The 19,346-nt window shown below is 37.6% G+C and overlaps 3 protein-coding genes and 2 long non-coding RNA genes across 6 annotated transcripts; 2 read left to right on the top strand and 3 right to left on the bottom strand.

Moving 5' to 3' along the window:
- Positions 1-81: 81 nt before the first annotated feature.
- LOC134670154 (protein RFT1 homolog) lies at positions 82-1,854 on the bottom strand. The gene has a single exon (XM_063527842.1). The coding sequence runs from the start codon at positions 1,852-1,854 to the stop codon at positions 169-171; it is 1,686 nt and encodes a 561-aa protein (XP_063383912.1). The 3' UTR covers positions 82-168.
- Positions 1,789-2,470, bottom strand: LOC134670157 (ragulator complex protein LAMTOR4 homolog). 2 transcript variants are annotated; one of them, XM_063527846.1, is made up of 3 exons: positions 2,380-2,470; positions 2,141-2,279; positions 1,789-2,035 (listed from the first exon to the last, which is right to left on the bottom strand). In XM_063527846.1, the coding sequence occupies exons 2-3, from the start codon at positions 2,272-2,274 to the stop codon at positions 1,876-1,878; spliced, it is 294 nt and encodes a 97-aa protein (XP_063383916.1). In that variant the 5' UTR covers positions 2,275-2,279; positions 2,380-2,470; the 3' UTR covers positions 1,789-1,875. The 2 variants fall into 2 exon arrangements, with proteins under 2 accessions (XP_063383916.1, XP_063383915.1); XM_063527845.1 differs by lacking the exon at positions 2,380-2,470 and having other exon boundaries at positions 2,141-2,337.
- Positions 2,471-2,786: 316 nt separating this feature from the next.
- On the top strand, positions 2,787-13,482 carry LOC134669847 (lysosomal-associated transmembrane protein 4A). Its single transcript, XM_063527466.1, has 6 exons — positions 2,787-2,934; positions 3,726-3,840; positions 4,632-4,800; positions 6,334-6,472; positions 12,641-12,797; positions 13,180-13,482. Exons 2-6 carry the CDS (start codon positions 3,733-3,735, stop codon positions 13,480-13,482), a joined length of 876 nt encoding a protein of 291 aa, XP_063383536.1. The 5' UTR covers positions 2,787-2,934; positions 3,726-3,732.
- A 3,173-nt stretch (positions 13,483-16,655) lies between these two features.
- Positions 16,656-17,099, bottom strand: LOC134670151 (uncharacterized). Its single transcript, XR_010099023.1, has 2 exons — positions 17,001-17,099; positions 16,656-16,751 (listed from the first exon to the last, which is right to left on the bottom strand). It is a non-coding gene; the product is annotated as an uncharacterized LOC134670151 (long non-coding RNA).
- Positions 17,017-18,299, top strand: LOC134670150 (uncharacterized). Its single transcript, XR_010099022.1, has 2 exons — positions 17,017-17,123; positions 17,155-18,299. It is a non-coding gene; the product is annotated as an uncharacterized LOC134670150 (long non-coding RNA).
- Positions 18,300-19,346: the final 1,047 nt, after the last annotated feature.

Here is a 19,346-nt window from a genome sequence, read left to right as displayed (position 1 = left end):
AATATATACTGATATTTATTCAATCATAAACAAACTTTTATTATACAACCTTTTTATATGCAACATTGAAATGAAACTAAGTTTTAATGTGAATAAAACATGTCTTTATTTGATAAATACAATAAAACTCTAGTCTGTTACATTCTAAATTAACCAAACATTCTTATGCTAGTCAACTGATATTTTCTCTTTTGTCTCCTCTGCCTGATAGACTTTTTTGTACATTTTAATAACAAGTTGTCTGTTTTCATAAACCCAGGCCAGCAGTACTAATGCAAAACACACCGCACCAATAACTATGTGCAGTATGATAGACACATGTAACAATTTATTTTCTGAGACTTTGCAAATACACCCTGCTATAAACAACACCAAGAGGAAGACTTTTCCAACATTCAGCCCGTCTAAGGGCTTATAACCAGTATTTTTGTATTTGTTACTTATAAAATGAATACTATGCATGATTCTGGCAAACATATTGATACAATTAGAAATTATAAAACCTACTGGTCCAAATGTATAAGTCAAAATGTAGGATAAAAACAAAAAACTTATGGAAAAGAATACCATTAAATAATTATAGCTGTTCAATTGTGCACTTGTCATTGTAGCAAATGTGTAGCATTCAGTGACACCATTAACAGCTAGAAGGACTATTGCCAGACAGTGGCTACGGAGTAATTGCACTGGCAATCCACTTGCAACAAATGCTTCTCCTCCATACATCCACAGTAACGTGTGAGCATAGCTCTGACCAAACACTAACACTATCAACCCAATTGAACTAACAGTCTTGCAGACTTGAGACAACACAACACAGGATTCCTGTATCTTGTACTGGTCTTGCTTGTGTAGTGGCAAGTCTCTGCTCACCATTTGAGTAAAATAGAAGTAGCTACTGTCCTCAATGGGTCTAAATATGAACCTGGCTGCCAGACTGCCTAAATTATTAACCACGTCATAAGTTGCCTGCTCTGAAAAGCTCATGACAGGGCTTACAGACATCACATACTTCTCACCTTCTGTCAACAACTGTTTCACAACACCCTGTTTAGCAAAACTTACAGTTAAAGCACTTAAATTTTTATTAAATGATGAATTCACAGATCCCAACCATTTAGGTAAGAAGTCTTTAAGAGATGTAAAATTAAAGTCATCAACATTCTCGTATAATTTTTGCAAAATATTATGCGGCACATAGCTGTTCTTAAGAGCACCCTTGGCATATAACGGTTTGTTTTTAATGTACCAATAGAAAAACAAATAATAGAAAATGGCAACAGCTGCAATGCTGCCCACTTGTGCTAATGAAAATGCAATCAAGGCTAAAGACCTATCATAGATAATTATAGATAAAAATATAACCGTCCTTGTGAAAATATGCAAAGTATCTAATGCTACTCTTAATTTAACAAAACAGAACAGTTGTGCAAGTAATGCCATGTTTGCTGAACACAACTCTATGACACAAGACAGTGCTACACTCCAGCAGCCAAATGCATACTGAAAAGCATATTCTGGATTGCCCAGAGGTAATATGTGCAGCCAGATGTAAACAAACACTAGTGACAGAACACAGCTGAGAGGCACAGAAAGCCAAATTTGGTTAACAATTTGATGCCAGCTGAATTCTTCTTTTTGCCCAAGGCATGCCCGGGTGAATGGCTCCCTACTGAGGAACAAGATTGTGCTCTCTAGCAGCAGAAGGCGCACATTCATGATACCTAACACCTCATGACCAACATTCCTAATCACCCATGCATTGATAATGAATGTTACACAACGGAATATTATTTGGAAGATTATATTAAATGATGCATTTTCAAGACTACTCATCAGTAAGTTTCGTCCCATGGTAACTTAGTTTTGAATTGGTCAAACAACAACTGAATTAGGTTCACTTGCAGGAAGAGATATGTTCCTTTTGACCACATATATCTTCTTATTGGACATGCAAATTAGGAACCAGTGGTCGTCATACGTTATAGATATTTTCTTGAACTGTTCACTGGGAGAAAAAGCCACGGGATCAACCCTGAAACATGATAATAATATTGCATGAGTCATAGTAGATTACTGAGCCTCTTTGGTTTGGATAGCAATAGAGCTGTTTTAAGGGATATTAAATAATTGTACGAACTTGTTTGATAAGGTGATAAGGTCTGTCACTATCGTTGCTACTCGCTCGTCATTCTCCAGCTCGCCTCCAGACTCGAGGACAGCCCCGTCCTCTGTAAGCACCAGGTAACCGATTTGGTCTGGAATTTTGTCCATTATAGCTGGAACATTACACAAATTACTTATTCCAACACATTATTGATGTGATAGAACGCCGTTTTTACAAATTACGATGTTATTAATTTTAAAACTAAAACTTACTTTTTACAAATTTTTGACAGTGCAGTGGATTCGGATGACACTAGCCAGGAAGGCAGGCAGCTCTTCTTTTTTTAATTTGGGGAACGTTCCAATTCCATAATAAAAAGTATTTGAAAAAGTTCCACCATACCACAAAACATACTTAAAACTTATATTTTTTTAGTAGAATGTTAATTGTAATCGTTATATTCATGGAGTATAGAAGTAAATTATATTGGTTATAATAATGTTTGGTTACTTCCAATTATTTCAACTTGTCTACTGTATTGGTTTTGGAACGTGACGTGAGTCTATTCAAGATATACAATTTACTGCTCTTATACACAAATTTGTAGATTTTGTAGCTAATAAATAAGTGCACTGGAAACTCTCCTTTGTCCATTGCTAGAGATTTAAAAACAAAACTTTGACATTTTTCGTAGTATGACGTTATTCGATTTCGATTCAATACGTGATACTTACGCGAGATTATAGAAAATTTTCTGGAAAATATTAATATTGTGTTTTTATTTATTGCCTTGGCCATATGAAGAAAACTACCAATTATTAATACAGGTCAGTTGACTCTTCCATATTTCATTCGCCTATCGCTTATTTGATTTGTTTCACTTTTATTATGATGCGTGCGCGTAATTGGTAATCAGCAGAAAGCTATACAACACGAATAATGCGTTTACAAAAAAATACTAAAGTTAATTTGGTTTGTACTATTTTAAATTACCACCATTAGTTCTGTTAGTATAATTAAGACATATGTCGTGTAACTAATAGACCTTCAAACGTTCCTAGGTAGCTTTCATAATATAAACATATTGTGCCATTGGTTTGGTACTATCGACGTTGTTGCACAACAACAGCCAGTTTATGGTATGATAAGTTGATAACATTTTACATTGTCATGATAAACGAATTTGTTTTAGATTTGAAAATAGCAGATTTTAAATATTTTTTATTTGAAAATAGTATTAATTTTACTCTGTTACCAAAATATAAAGTACCTACCTTCGAGCAACACTGGCTATCGACACGTCGGAAAGGAGGAACCCAAGGGATGTCTTTCTATACAAATCATTCTGGCATTTTTTGCGGAGGAAAACATGCACACAGTTGCACTTCTCACTCACTACATACAAAATTCAAACTGTAATGACGACACAAATATGCACACCCGACTAATAGAAGTGTTGTGTTAGATTTAAGCTATACTGGAAGTGTCCTGAATAAATTTCTTCTTCATAAATGAGAAGTCACTATGACAATTCAAAAATGCCAGTCTAGTCATCAGTCTATTATAAATGAATAAATATTTATTTATTCTCTCCTTTTTATCATAATATATTGTGCAGGTAAAAAATGTTGAGGTTTCGGCCAAAGTTGGGAAGTGAGCGCAACAGTGAGTGGCGCTGCTGTTTCTGCCTCCATGTCCGCACAGGAACCATACTACTTGGAACATGGCACTTGGTAAGTTTTAATATATATGTTGGTGGCCAATAGTAATATGTATTTCCATGTAATATCTGCCATGTAATTCCTAGGATATCATGAAAGATACAAATCATTGTCTAGGGAACGGGAGTAGACAGAGCCCTTATACATAGGGCTCCTTTTTCTGGACAGTTTGCACTTCGGGCATCTGAGGCAACCTAATGAGCCTGTCCTACCTATCTATTGGTTTAATGTGACTACCATCGAACTTTACTTATATTAAAACACTATAAACAATAGGATGGGAATGGGGTGTACTGTAAGCCCTACTTTCCACTTGAGAGTAACTTAATATATTATGTACATAAAGCCATTAATAATCCCCAAAACCCACTATGATACCTTTTTTCCTTATTCTTGCAATCTGGCTGGCTAATTGGTGGGTCATGTACTATATTTTCAAACTGGACAAAACTCCTTTTCACCATCACCATCCCAGTTTTGTCATAGCTTGCTATAGAAGCCTCTATTGGTCCCCTAGGCAACATGATCCCAAATATTGCACAACAACAAGTTTTTTACGAAAAAACAACTGCCATCTTACCTTCCCACCCTTGGGGCTACTAGGCCGATTTCCTCAAAAGTTTGTGCCACCCCAAAATGCGAGCAATAATGGCATTCAACATGGTTTTTTTTTTTATTATTAAAGCTTTATTTCTTCCATAGTTTTAACAGTTTTATAAATATATTATTTGACATGAAACTATGATAGTTTTATACGGACCCCGGAACGTGGATACCATCTACTTAATCAATATTTTGTTCAGATGCTGCACCTAGTGGCGCTGGGCTTCTTGGCGGCCGTGGTGCGCGACCCGCGGCTGCTGGACGAGCTTGAGAGTGACTCCAACCCCATGCCCACGCCGCTGTCCAATGTCGACAACCGCCCCGGCACCTACATGCAATCCCGGGATCACAACCACAGCATTATTTACCGTAAGTGTGGTTTCTAACATTTCATGTAACATATGACTCGGCTTGGACAGAGAGGAAAGACACATGAGAAATAATTTAGTTTGGCATCTAAATTATTTTTTACTGTGTCTTTCCTTACTCTCATTTTAGGATTTATACCGGGTGCATCCTTAACTACTGCTTCGGAGCCTAGGGCAAAAATTGGAAAGTGAATTACGACTTTTTCTCCTTCACTCATTTCTAACACTATTTTATTATTAATATTTCTCCGTTACCCAGTTTCTGTTTATTTACCACTGTCACTCTTGTAGGTATTTTGTTAGAACAGCTGAATGGCTCGTTGTGTATCTTATACATTCAATGAATAAATTCAATAATAGCATTGTTTGCACTCAACAAACCAGCTGAAATATTTTGCGTAGAAAACGAATGTTGTATGAATGTAAAACTCCGAGATGTAAAATGAAAAAAATAAACCTTAAAAAGTATTTTAACTTCTGTTTGCGTGTTTTTGCTAAATTATATTTGGAACTGAATTATTTGATCGGCTCTCCTAATTATATAACTTAACACTATATTGACGCCTTTGCCCAGCAATGGGACACTCAAATAGGCTAGGGAAAAAAAAACACTATATGTATATTTTTCTGATAATTTAGTTTCCAACGTATTCCATAATAATTATGTTGAAGGACACCCGTTTAGTAGATTTTTCCTCACAGACCGAAAAAACTACACAAATTATAAAAATTCGTCAATATAATTATTATGACGCATGTCTATATCATGAAACTGTGATATGGTTTATTGTCTTTGCAGCAGTCATAAGCAATTGATAAGGTTGTAATTTGTTCTCTGAATATCATGGTCAATTCGTAATATTTTTATGCAACACATATTTTATGACCTTTTTATTGAATGGGTCATAAAATATGTGTTGTATTTTATGAATAAAATATTAATTGAACTTGTTGTGCTTTCGTGTGCGCGGCTCTGGTTGAACTAGTTATTGTGCACTAGAATTTACTGGAGGATATAGATATCGGTGAACTGGTTACAATGGACACGGTTATCGTTTAACCAGTTAGTTACTTCTGCATTACATATTGTGATAGTGATACCTACTTAATGATCAAAATTGATTATAATATGTTACTATTTTTTTTTATTAGCCTAAACCAACACTTTTCCTACATTTCTTTTGATTTATAGTTAAACCAAGAAAAGTCTGCAGAGATTTTGACAGCACACGCAGTGCAGGTGTTATTTTAAACGTTAAGCTTCTATGAAATGATGCCGTATAAATAACACTGGCACTGCGTGTGCTGTCAAAATCTCTGCAGACTTTTCTTGGTCTAACTCTAATATTCATATCAAGCAAGATTTTTTTATAAATAATGTATAATACCTAAATATTACGGGACATCTTACACAGATCGACCTAGCCCCAAACTAAGCAAAGCTTGTGCTATGGGTACCTATAGTATTATGTAATGTATGTGAACATAACACAACTGGTTAAGTTCGTTGTTTAACCAGTTACTTGTTCAATAGATGATCTGGATGTCGGTGCACTGGTTACAGTGTGCACGCTCGCCATCACGCTCATGCTGATCTACGGCGCGTCGCGCGGCAAGCCGGCCCACCTGCTGCCCTTCTTCTGCCTGCAGATATTCGACTTCGCCATCACTGTGTAAGTCACTTGTTCACTGGATGTGGATGTCGGTGCACTGGTTACAGTGTGCACGCTCGCCATCACGCTCATGCTGATCTACGGCGCGTCGCGCGGCAAGCCGGCCCACCTGCTGCCCTTCTTCTGCCTGCAGATATTCGACTTCGCCATCACTGTGTAAGTCACTTGTTCACTGGATGTGAATGTCGGTGCACTGGTTACAGTGTGCACGCTCGTCATCACGCTCATGCTGATCTACGGCGCGTCGCGCGGCAAGCCGGCCCACCTGCTGCCCTTCTTCTGCCTCCAGATATTCGACTTCGCCATCACTGTGTAAGTCACTTGTTCACTGGATGTGGATGTCGGTGCACTGGTTACAGTGTGCACGCTCGTCTTCACGCTCATGCTGATCTACGGCGCGTCGCGCGGGAAGCCGGCCCACCTGCTGCCCTTCTTCTGCCTGCAGATATTCGACTTCGCCATCACTGTGTAAGTCACTTGTTCACTGGATGTGGATGTCGGTGCACTGGTTACAGTGTGCACGCTCGTCATCACGCTCATGCTGATCTACGGCGCATCGCGCGGCAAGCCACCTGCTGCCCTTCTTCTGCCTGCAGATATTCGACTTCGCCATCACTGTGTAAGACACTTGTTCACTGGATGTGGATGTCGGTGCACTGGTTACAGTGTGCACGCTCGTCATCACGCTCATGCTGATCTACGGCGCGTCGCGCGGCAAGCCGGCCCACCTGCTGCCCTTCTTCTGCCTGCAGATATTCGACTTCGCCATCACTGTGTAAGACACTTGTTCACTGGATGTGGATGTCGGTGCACTGGTTACAGTGTGCACGCTCGTCATCACGCTCATGCTGATCTACGGCGCGTCGCGCGGCAAGCCGGCCCACCTGCTGCCCTTCTTCTGCCTGCAGATATTCGACTTCGCCATCACTGTGTAAGTCACTTGTTCACTGGATCTGGATGTTGGAGCACTGGTTATACTATTATGTGCACTCGCTCCGTCTTACCTGACCACCACAATGAGTAAGTATGTCGTGTTTTCATGCGAAAATAGTGGCAGATGAGAGCCACCTGGTAGTAAGCAGTCATCGGTCAACATAGTCTATATCCAGAGGTGTCATATACACATTCCGAAGGCAATTAGATTTAAAGACTTCGGCTTCAACAGGCCATTCTTTAATCCAAAAAAACTGCCCTAACAACAGGAAATCAGCGTTGATACTCGGTAGATATCTTATTATATTTTAACATTTTTATTCCAATTTTGTTAAAATTACTGTTCGACATTTACCTGAAAGGAGTGTCAGGGCAAACAGGAAATTGTGATTATTAATTAAGTGTTTAGAATTATAGCTTAATTACGACTCGAAGTCGTAATGTAGTCGCATTATTTGCTTGGTTGTTAATTACCTAATTAACGACAAATACAAACGATCGATAATAATATAAGATAAGATATATTACAGTGGATTGGTAGGTATATTACAATCCCTGTATAAATATGCAGTTTTCGTTATCTACTAGCTACAAGTATAGTCGGCCTGATATAATTTGATTATTTTTCTTCACTTAACTGGCCCGAGCCGAAAAGTTCACTGAATATACAGGGTGATTTCAGGGTCGTGGAGCAAGAGAGCCTGACATCATACAGAATCTAAAGATGAGCCTAATGATGTTGTTAATTATTGTTTATCACCAATAATGATGATTATTTTACAGATAACAAGTAGGTAGGAAAAAAAATTTTTGCATACAATTTGGTGACCCTACTCAATGTGACGTCTTGTCGCTTTCCATACAGCGTTTGTCAAAAGTCACAGGGTGACCATAATTACTTAGTATAACATAAATTTTACTTGAAAAATAAGAATAATTAAAGTAATTATCTTTTAATCAAATACTACCATATGATAATGTTGATCATTCACAGAGTCAGAAAAAGTGGTTCTGGATCACGACCCAGAAATCACCCTGTATATTAGCTCCACTTTAAGGAGGTACCTAACTATTTTTAAAAATCGTTATTTTCATTTAGTGGGCTGATCAGTAGCAACTGTACCATAGTGTTGAAGTAGTACCTAGGTGTTCCAATAATTTTGAGCAGCAAGAATCGTAAAGATTTTATGACGATTGTATCTCTTCGAGAACATATTCAGTTCATATTTTGCTCCTTAGTGTAAATATAAAATGACCTTGGTGATCCGATTGTTTACCCTTAATTGCTGCTATTGCGTTGAGTAATTACCGACGCGGGAAGGAATATGTCATCGTTAAACCCGTACTTTGTACCTACCAATACATTTGCACATAAATTTAAGTAAACTGGTGCAGTTAAGATCATAAACGTGTATAGTTCTGGCAGCTGTTCCACCAACAACGATAAAGCGGTAGGTAGCGATAAACTATTTTTCACCACACCAGCTCGGAAAGGCTTATTTTGCACTTCATAAACGAATAGCAAAGTTGCATTTTATTCACATGTGAGGCAAAGTAATCAAATGCAATTTTTGAGTTGTTTTCTTAAAAGTGTGCTGGTAGAATTGACTTTTAAATGATGAATTTGGATGATAAATATTTAATAACATTCATTTGGATTTGATTTGGTTTGATTTTGTTTGATATTTTACATTTAACATTTGCTTCGGTTGGTGTGGTGAAAAATTTTGTGTTCCACTCGGGGGCAAATTTTGTTTAACCCTCGTGCTTTGAAACTCTCACAACGCTCAAGATTCCATTATTAGAACCACTCGCTACGCTCGTGGTTCAATTTTGGAATCTTTCGCTTGCTCGGGTATCAACATTAGCACGAGCGGTTAAACAACAACTTTGCCCCCTTGTAAAACAAATAACTATTCTCGTGCAAGAAACTTACGTGTACATAAAGATTCTGCGCGAAGAAAAATAGATCCACATCTTGCCTAATCGTTTGTTGCCGACTGTTTACACTTACGTAATTTTAAGAGAAAACAATCGCCCGCGAAAAAAAATACAATCATCTCCATTCAATTCACGCTGATCGGGCATCTACCTATTACCAAAAGTATCTACCTACTCATATAAGACCAACAATAACTAGACAAGATCATAAAAACGTAAAATTATAAAATTTTGCCCTTTAACCCAACTTTGCCCACCGCATCACAATTCAGTAAAAACGAAATAACTTAAAAGTACTTACAGATAGGTACACTTTCTTCAGGAAATGTATCTGTAACTTTTTAATTATTTCACTTTTACTGAACTGTGACGCAGTGGGCAAAGTTTTATACTTTTACGGTATGTCTTTGAACTAAGACTATATTTTTATTTTATTTTATTTTATTCATAAGGCACACTATACAGACGACATTCAATGCATGATTACAATGAAAGTGGTAGGCTTTGTATAAAAATGCCATCCAAAATTAGTGAGCACAGCAAGAACAATAAGTAACAACGAGCAAAAACTATCCTAAAATTATAAAAAAAAAACACAAAATATCTTAAAACATACTAAATTTTTAAATTACATAAATGATCGTAACATGTTAAATTGCTTACTATTGTTGTTGTGTAGTATGGTGGCCAAGAACACTAATGACTTGCCTCTTGAAAACTGCTAGCCGTGAGTTGAAAATATCGATGTCTCTATATTGTGAAACTAAATCATTGTACTGACGACACATTCTAACGATAGGGTTATAAAAAGATGTATTATTTTTGTAGATTTGAAGGGCGAAAGTCCTGGGAGCACGGGATCTGAATCGAGGGGTATTGAAAGTGACCAGGGATAATAAGCTAGGCGAGTCAACTTTATGATGAAGAAGTTTGTGTAGGAATAAGAAGTCATGTAGGAGACGTATATATGTATATTATACAAAGAACAATCCTTTAACTACGTTTAACCATGAACATGGAAAAAGGCATTGACTCCACACTTGTATGGGTTTGCGCGATAGGTATTTAATCTGCGATAAATATTTTCCCACTGCAACAACCTTCACCTTGCAATAAAAAGGAAATAGCTTATTAGGTAAACTACTCCATGACATGAAGCCTGATTACTTCTCAAAAGATGCCGCATTATGAAACATGCGAACGACCACATGCGACATGCGATTTACAACGACCTATGCTCACCAGTATACCTAATATTTCCGATGCAAACTAAATTCGTTACGTATGTTGTAACATTCTGAATAAGGTTCAAAACCACAAACCAGACAAGGAATTTGTTAAGAGCTACTTACTTATTTAATATTTACCAGGTACAGGTATCACATAAACGCTTGGCAAAACTGATTCTGAAGGAAAAAAAATACCCTTATGTACATTTTTTGCGGGATAGTGTTTTGACTCGGAAGTGGAATATTCAAAAACGTGACTGTGAGTAATATGGCTGCAGTTCATCGTTTAGGAGGTAATCTATGTGAGAAACGTACGTAGAGTGGCAAGGTCACCACGACATGCTAGATCGGTTTTTTTTTCGTCGAATACACTAGAACTAGAACTTCGCGTGAGCCATTATGATAACGATGTTACGTGCATTTTAGATTTCACGCTTTTTCTATAAATTCATAATAATTACTCGAACATTTTCTTCGCCGCTTGAGAAGATTAGCTTTTATAATATGAACCAAGTTTCTCAATTCCACTGCAGTTTAATGTTTAAAGTTAATAAGCTAAGCTGATTCCTAAATTGTGATAGGTTTGCAGCAATCATGAAATTTAATTTAAAGTAGGTACGAAAAGCTTATTAGTACGTTACAAAGGTAAAAAGGAGGACTCATAGTAGAATGGTTTTTCATAATTTTGGCCACACTAACACCAAAGAGAATTTAGACTAGAGGAATATAGTCAAAGTAAATTATGTAGTTAGTTAGTGCCATCTTTCGACACAAATCATCAACTCGCCAAAGGTATGGTGCCATCTTTTCGAGCGATGGCGCCATACCTTTGGCCATACTTTTTGACATTTAACAAATTTAACACATATCAGTGAAAAAATAAGGATCAAAGTGAAATGGCGTTCTAAAGGTGTTAAACATTTGTGTCGAAAGATGGCAGTAACTGACAACATAATTAACTTTGACTATATTCCTCTTTTTCAAATTCTCTTTGCTATGCTAACACTAACGTTGTTTTGGAGTTAGTGCAAATACAAATATCTAGTACTTATATAAAGTCAATTGGGTGAGTAAGGTCGTAGTAATTGCGGAACATGAATAGGCAAATTCAATACAGTGAGTAATAAATGTACATATTTATCCAATACCGTCATGCAAAACAAATAGGAGGATAATATAGGGTTATTGAACGGTAGTGGTGGACATATAATGCTACTGATCCAGATTCAGCCTGACGCATAGGGAAAACGAAAGACCAAACTATAAGTATAACACTTTAAACTCTCGCGTTTTGTACACATATTCACAATGAAACAATTATAAACAATGAAATTATATCGCGGCAAACTATAAGTATTTTTGAAATATATAATATTAAAAAACCTATTTAATATTAAATACTGTTCGAGTTAATGATGTGTCTTCAACCTAGCGTTTTATCGGCCTAGCGCCAGGGCCCGCTTTCCTGCCCAATCTTCTCCACTCTGCCCGGTCTTCGGCATCCTCAGGTGTGAGATTGTTCTCTTCCATGTCCGCTATCAATATGTGTATGATAGATAATTCCAAATAGGTAGTCTCATTACCAGAATATCAGAAGTCAAACAGCGGTCTAAGTTTTATATATGATACTTCTAAAGTGCCTGTTATATCATGCGTTTTAAATGGATACCACACCACATCTCTTGCGTGAAATATCACGTGACTAAAGATGCTGGAACAGCCCTTTAGTTACGCGATCGTATAGCTTCCTAAGGCCCAAGGTCCTACCTATAGTACGTCTTCAGTGCGATGAAATTTAAATCCTATTCAATTGGAACAGAGTCGCTTTTGTTTTGTTTCGATAAATTTTCCAACAACGCAAAATCAACTTTATTCTTACACTATATGTTCAAATTTCAGTGGCAAATTTTGGATTTTTCATTTGTATGTATAAGGAGGATAGGTATAGCTGTTGCAGACGACGTCTTTCGATTGACATAATGATGATTACCTATATTAAATGATTTAAGAGTTAAATTGTTTGATGATCTGATGGTATGCCTGATATGTGTGCAACTGTACACAGATTGACGGCGACCGGGTACCTGTACTACCTGCGCTCGATCCACCGGCTGGTCGCGGAGACGAAGCGCGTGCCGTGGCGCGAGCAACTGCTGGCGCTGCCGGCGCCCGCGCTCGCGCTGGTCGTGCTGTCCGTGTTCCTGCTGGCCGTGCTGCTCAAGGTATACCACCTACCATCGTTGACATAGTTATGTTTGAAAGCCTTATTGCAACGAGATAAAGACTAGAGTTGTTAATTGTGTTGCTGTTAGTACTAAGGTGCAGGGGGGCAATTTCGACAGCAGGCGAATTTCAACTAATGGAAATAATATCTTCCATGTTTTACATTACTAACTATCAGAGTCACACACAACACATACAACACATCTTTTTTGCTATGTGGACATATATAGCTAATATAGCACTTTAGTTAATAATGTAAAATATGAAAGATATTTCGATTAGTTGAAATTGCACCTTACTTATTATTATTAGGCGTTAATTTTGTAAAATATAAACTATTAACCATAGATGATGCTAATATTAAATGTTTTATTTCGTCAGGGTTACTGCATCAGCATGGTGTGGCGTTGCTACAAGTACCTGACGATGCGCGCGCACGCGCTCCACAGCCTCACCCCGTTCGTGATCTCAGGGGAGACCCTCGCGGCCCCGCCGTACACCGCGCCGCCACCGCAGCCCGACTACTCCAGCCTGCTGCCTGACTACGAGGAGGCGGTGAAGCAGACCCCGCCGCCGTCATACCGCGCCGCTACGCTCATGGCCCACGCTGATCCCGCTGTTACCACGGTTAGTTCATGTCACTGGCTCCTGCCATACACTGCACCCCGTCTGAAGCCTGACTAACCTAGTTCACAGCCTGGCTATGGAGAGACTACAAAACTACAAAATCATTTGTACGTATAAAACCCTACCAACCTGGGCATACCCTTTGTTGTCTACTTTACACTTACCAGTAGAAAACACATTTTCTTCTACTTTAATGACACATGGAAGATGCTTTAATACTCTGACAAGCAATTTCCGTCAGAAGAAAAGAGCGGCAAATTAAAAAAATGTCGGCGCGAAAAGTTGTCGTCCCATAGAAAATTTGAATTTTGCGCCTTTTGCTGCTGACAAACCTGTTTGACCGGCTATAGATGATATTTATCTTTTAAAATAAGATCTTAGTGACAAAATCCCAACAGATAGTTAATCATTCCTAATCGTCATGCAATCAACTAAACAGCACGTATGTCGACAGCCGCCGACGCCGCCCGGCGCAGTGCCCGCGCCGGCGCCCAGCACGGCGCCGCCGCCCGCCGACACGGTGGTGATGCTGCCACAGCACGGCGCACAGGCGCGCGTTTGAATCTCACGCCAGCCGCTCTTGAGACTCGACGCTCCTACATACATTTACTCGAACGTGAACAGAATGCCCGTCTATCAGGTACCTTTTCCTCTGTTGCCGGAAATGTTCCTAATTTTTGTTTCTTCAAATGTGTTATATGTATCTGAATAATGTATATATCCAAATGTATTTTTTTTTTCACAAAATCAGTTAACTCGAGGGTAGGTTAGGTGTGATTTTATAACGACACTAAAATGTGAACCCATTAAAAATGCACATAGAACAATTCCCAACACATATTTGAAGAAACTTTAGTTCGGAATTGTATGAAACTGGAGATTTTCTGTAGAATTATAGTTGACAATATTAAATAACTATTATAATCAACTATTTAGATCACTCCTATCCATTTACCAATGGAATAGAACAAGTAAAAACTACCAAAGTAGAGTCTCAAGAGATGATTTAATACAATATATTATAAAGTATTTACCAAATCGGGATGCAAGGGAAAACAAGAGCTTGTTTTATTTCTATGACTATTGTATACCTTATGACGGGCCCATAAGGTGCAGTATTGTGTGTAAAATTTAATTAATAACTGTCTATTTTCCCTAAATGCTAATATGAGCCATCGCACACGTTTCTTTTTGGTACAGCTGACAGGACACCATAGCGCTAATACAACCAAAACTAATCTATCCTAGCCTCTCTCGCTCTCACTATAAAGAATCGCGCGTCAGCATTGGTTCCTTAGTAATGCTGTATCGGTACAAAAGACAGCGTATACGATGGCTCTAAATTATGTTTTATCTTATAAGCTGACTGCATCGGTGACATGCGATAACTGCACTTAAAAATATCACTAATCGGATAGTATCAAATGACTAAAAAGCAGTTGCTTTTTTTATGGCGAGTTAGCGCCTGTGAGTAGTTTGCCATAAAATAATCGTAACTAAATATAACAATGAAAAAGGCTTTTCAATCAAATCAAAACGCTAAAGGAAGAAATAAAAGTAAAACTGGTTTGATGGCTAAACATGATTTAAAATATGACACATAAAAGATCTTAATGAATAGAGAAAAATGCCGACTAAACTATTGATTTACTGACTGTTCGTTTTCGACTTTAGAGTGCTTTCCGATGTTCTCAGTTTATAAGCCTGCTTTTCCATCCTAACTTATATATTAAACTATTTATAATACAAATAAAATATCTAGAATCTGGGATTGAAAGTTTTATTTTTATTGTGGATTTACAAAATGCTTATTTTATCTTATTATCAAATATGTATTTTGCTTCACGGAATGTTTAATGATTCTCGTGTCTTTTTGTATAAACGCTTCATTTCTTTGCAACGAATAGGTATAAAATCTATATAATAATTATATGCTTACTTAACTACGCGAAAGTTCTTTATTATATTCTCTCTTAAATCGGCAAAATAAATCCTAATAAAATAATACAAATACTTTTTGGCCTACGCATTGTCGAAAAATATATATTTCAAATGAAACTAGTGCCATTCCGTTGTGTTTTAAAATTTTATTTTTGTATTAAACCTCATTTAGGTGTATATTCCCTTCACTTAGATTTCATGTCTAAATAATATAATAATAAAAACGTAGTTAAAACTTTAAAATCGAAAAAAAATTTATCTACAATAATATTATAATGGTTAGAATGTTTCTGAGTCAGTGAAAGAAAGCAACGAAAGCTCTCCGAACGCATTTCTTCTATCACATTCCTCTCTTGACATATGTATTGGCGTGAAAGGACAGTAATGCTTGTCAATTACTACCTACGGCTATCGATATATAATAAGCTCGAGAATGTAGCTAATATTGAAAAACTATATTAAGTACCTACTTTATAATCTAGTGCCAAGAAAGCGGCGCCAGAATTTGACAAGTGTAAATGTTATGTCGAGTAAATTCTAACGACAGAATTAGTTGGCGGAACGTAAGACAATTTAAACGTATTTTTTTAAGTTACTCTTCTTGACTTATTATTAGAGATGCAACGGATAGTTGTTTGGCCGGATACCGGATACCGGATATCCGGCCTAGACACTGGCCGAATATCCGGTATCCGGCCGCCGGATATTCGGCCGGCGGAACTATACCTACATTTCGGTTTTTCAGGTGCGCATTCTGCAGGTTTGACCTGTTTCCTAGTAAACTTTCGCGCGGACTCATTTCTAGGTTCGAAATGAGTGCGCGTGCAAGTCAGTGGAATGATTAAATTGTTTTAAAATAATAAACAAGTACGATTACGACCGTGTCTGTTTCTTAAATCCAATTTGTTTACTCTAAAATCAAGCAATGCTACTATCCGGTATCCGGCCGGATAGAAGGTCACTATCCCGTATCCGGCCGGATAGTAAAAAGTGGCCGGATAGGCCGGATACCGGATAGTAACCGGATATCCGGTGCATCTCTACTTATTATACATTGATGCCTGCGGCAAAACACCGTCCATATTCATTATCACTGTTGCAATGAGCTCCAACTGTACTAACCAAATAGAAATGTAATTTATATGTATAGGTGTGCTATGTACTATGTCGATGTTCCTATTTAGGTTCATAGACTTAGCGCTCGTGTAGGTGTGGTAAACTTAATAGTAATCAACTGTAAGGGTTATTCCCAGTGGCTACTGCCACATTCGTATAGTAATTTTTTACTGACTTACCTACTCAACCTACTGGATAGCATTTTCATTTTAACTTTGTTATGAGTTAGTCATTTTTATGTTTCATTTTTGTGTTCGTAAGTTTTGTCTCTGACTATACCTCGTTTTTTTTAGCATTAGAAATAAGGTAAACAATCTTGATGTGTATTTTAATTAAAAAACACATTTTAAAAATAAGTTACGGCAAATATGTAACAATTATGAATCTAATACGATCATTTATATTCTTCTGCTTTCATAAGTAATAGTTTTTGATTTTTAAAAAGCGTTTTTCAATTAAAAGACATGTCAAGATCGCTTACCTTCTTGCAAGTTCTTTCTAATGCTAAAAAAACGAACTATAAGGCCCGTTGCACTAAAGCTAAGTTTCCTTTACCTATAACAATTGATAACTTTATTCGTTAGAAAGCGATGGTTTTACAAGCTACAAGCTTGTTTGATACGGCACCCTAGTAATTCTAGGTGCAATTAAATCAGAATGCCTTGGTAGGAGGTTTTAAATGGACGGGAGGTGGTAACTACTGAGAATAACCCAACTGTCTTAGTCATTACCTAAGTATTTACCAAGTCCCAGTGTCGTGCCTTGTGTCGTTGTTACAAATAGCTTGGCCACGATCTATTGTGTTATCATTTGTAAAATGTATAATTCTATGGTGAATGTGCCGCACACGGGGCAGAGCGTCTACCAGTGGCGGATTTGCCCTAACTTAAGGCCCAGTAGGCCCCGGGCCAAGCGCGGCAAATTGTGACAAAAAATTCGCTGATGATAACAAGAAATAACTTAAAATGTAGTCAATATGGTGGGCGCTGCGAAAGGGGCGGCTACAGGGCCTGAGGCTGGAGCTAGATCCGCCACTGGCTTCTACCCTAGGTAAAGGTAAGTAAAACTACCCCGTAAACAAGTGAAGGATAACGGTAAAGGCATTAACCTCTAGCCGCCCATACGTCAAACCTTGCCAAGCAAAATGAAATTTTATTTTGTCAACACAAAGTTCAAATTAGAATGGAACAGGAGACCTTTTTATAGGTCTCTGGGCGGCTAGAGGTGAATCTATCCCACCCTCTTGAAGCATATTCTAGCAGAGTAAAGGGGTAGGGAAGTGTGCCTGGCGCCGAACCTGCCCCGTGGGGGCACTTGCCCCGGCTGACCTCGCTATCCTTGCTGTAATTGTCATAAGGAGCAGATACTGGGCAATTTTGATTGCTTTAAAACACTGGTTTGCTGAGTTACATAGACTATCTGAGGTAAGGTATCGTAAGTAGTTTCGCAATGGCCTAAAGTGTACAAAAGAACGAAATCCTATTAAGTATTATTCTTTCCCGTGTGTACTTATTTTTATATTTTCCTAGGGCCATCAACTATTTAAAAATATTACTAACCCTATTAGATATGAATTTCAGATGTGTCGAAAGTAGTTTATTTTTGTTAGTCTAAACATAAAAATAAAATGACTTATGGCTTGTAAAGTATTTAGTTTGTGATGAAGTATGTATAACATAAACACTATGTAACTATATTAAAACATCTAAAATGTGTAAAGATACTAAGTAAATTGGTGTGCGATGCTATGTACTAAATTATTCACGGTATGTAACTGTTAAATATGTAAGTCTTAAATAAATACACGTAAAATGCCATTTAAGTTTTTTTTATTCAATTAAAATACCTACTTTGGTACTCAACCAATAAGGATCTCGTATAATATCACTTGCACTTGCATCTTTCACAACGGCCTAAATCCATAATTTAACTTTTATATACCACACCAGCGTAAAGGCTCTCTTCAAAAACTTACGAGAAAATTGAACTTTATACACGAGAGTGGCAACGTAATCTGATGCAAATTTTGAGTAGTTTCTTCATGTTGGTGGGTAGAAATGACTTTTATTTGACGGTTTCGAATGATATATATTTAATAACGTTAGTTTGAATTTGATTTGTAATGTTTTACATTTACAGTTAATTTTTTCCTCATATTGGTGTGATGGAAAACATTGTGGTACACTTGGGAGCAAAGTTTGTTTAACCCTCGCAACGCTCAAGTTACCGCTATTCAAATCACTTGCTGCGTGATTCAATTTTGGAATCTTTCGTTTGCCCTAGTATCAATATTAGTACAAGGGGTAACTAACAACTTTCTCCTTTGTGAAACAAATAACTTTTATGCCATGGCCATATAATGTGGTATATCGTACCTATATAATACCAGCGGTCGGCAACCTTTTAGCAGCCAAGGGCCACATAGTACTTAACGAAGCGTACACAGGGAAGCGTCACGTCATAGTGCTGATAGAGTTAGTCCAAGAACGGTCTGCAACGATTTTGAAAGCACACGCAGTGCAAGTGTTATTTATTTATATAAGTCATAATTTCATAGAAGTTTGTCGTTTAAAATAACACTTGCACTGCATGTGCTATCAAAATCGTTGCAGACTTATCTTGATCTAACTCTAAGTAGGTATGGACTGACATGCCCTTTAGCAGAAAATAATCTAGTTATGCTTATGAATTATGACCTACTAAACTCAATCGAATCGGAAACATCTACTTAATTCGTCCCGGCACGGTAAAGGTTAAACTGACACCTTTATGTTGTAAACTTATCATCGTTGAAAGGTCGAGATAATGAACATTTACAAACATTGTTCGCACATGCGCGTGGCGGCAGCGCGGAGGGTCGAGAT

This window comes from Cydia fagiglandana, chromosome 13 (genome assembly GCF_963556715.1).
Source record: "Cydia fagiglandana chromosome 13, ilCydFagi1.1, whole genome shotgun sequence".
Taxonomy (NCBI): Eukaryota; Metazoa; Arthropoda; class Insecta; order Lepidoptera; family Tortricidae; genus Cydia; species Cydia fagiglandana.
The sequence above is the reverse complement of the archived record's forward strand: the minus strand, read 5'-3'. Positions and strand labels throughout refer to the sequence as shown.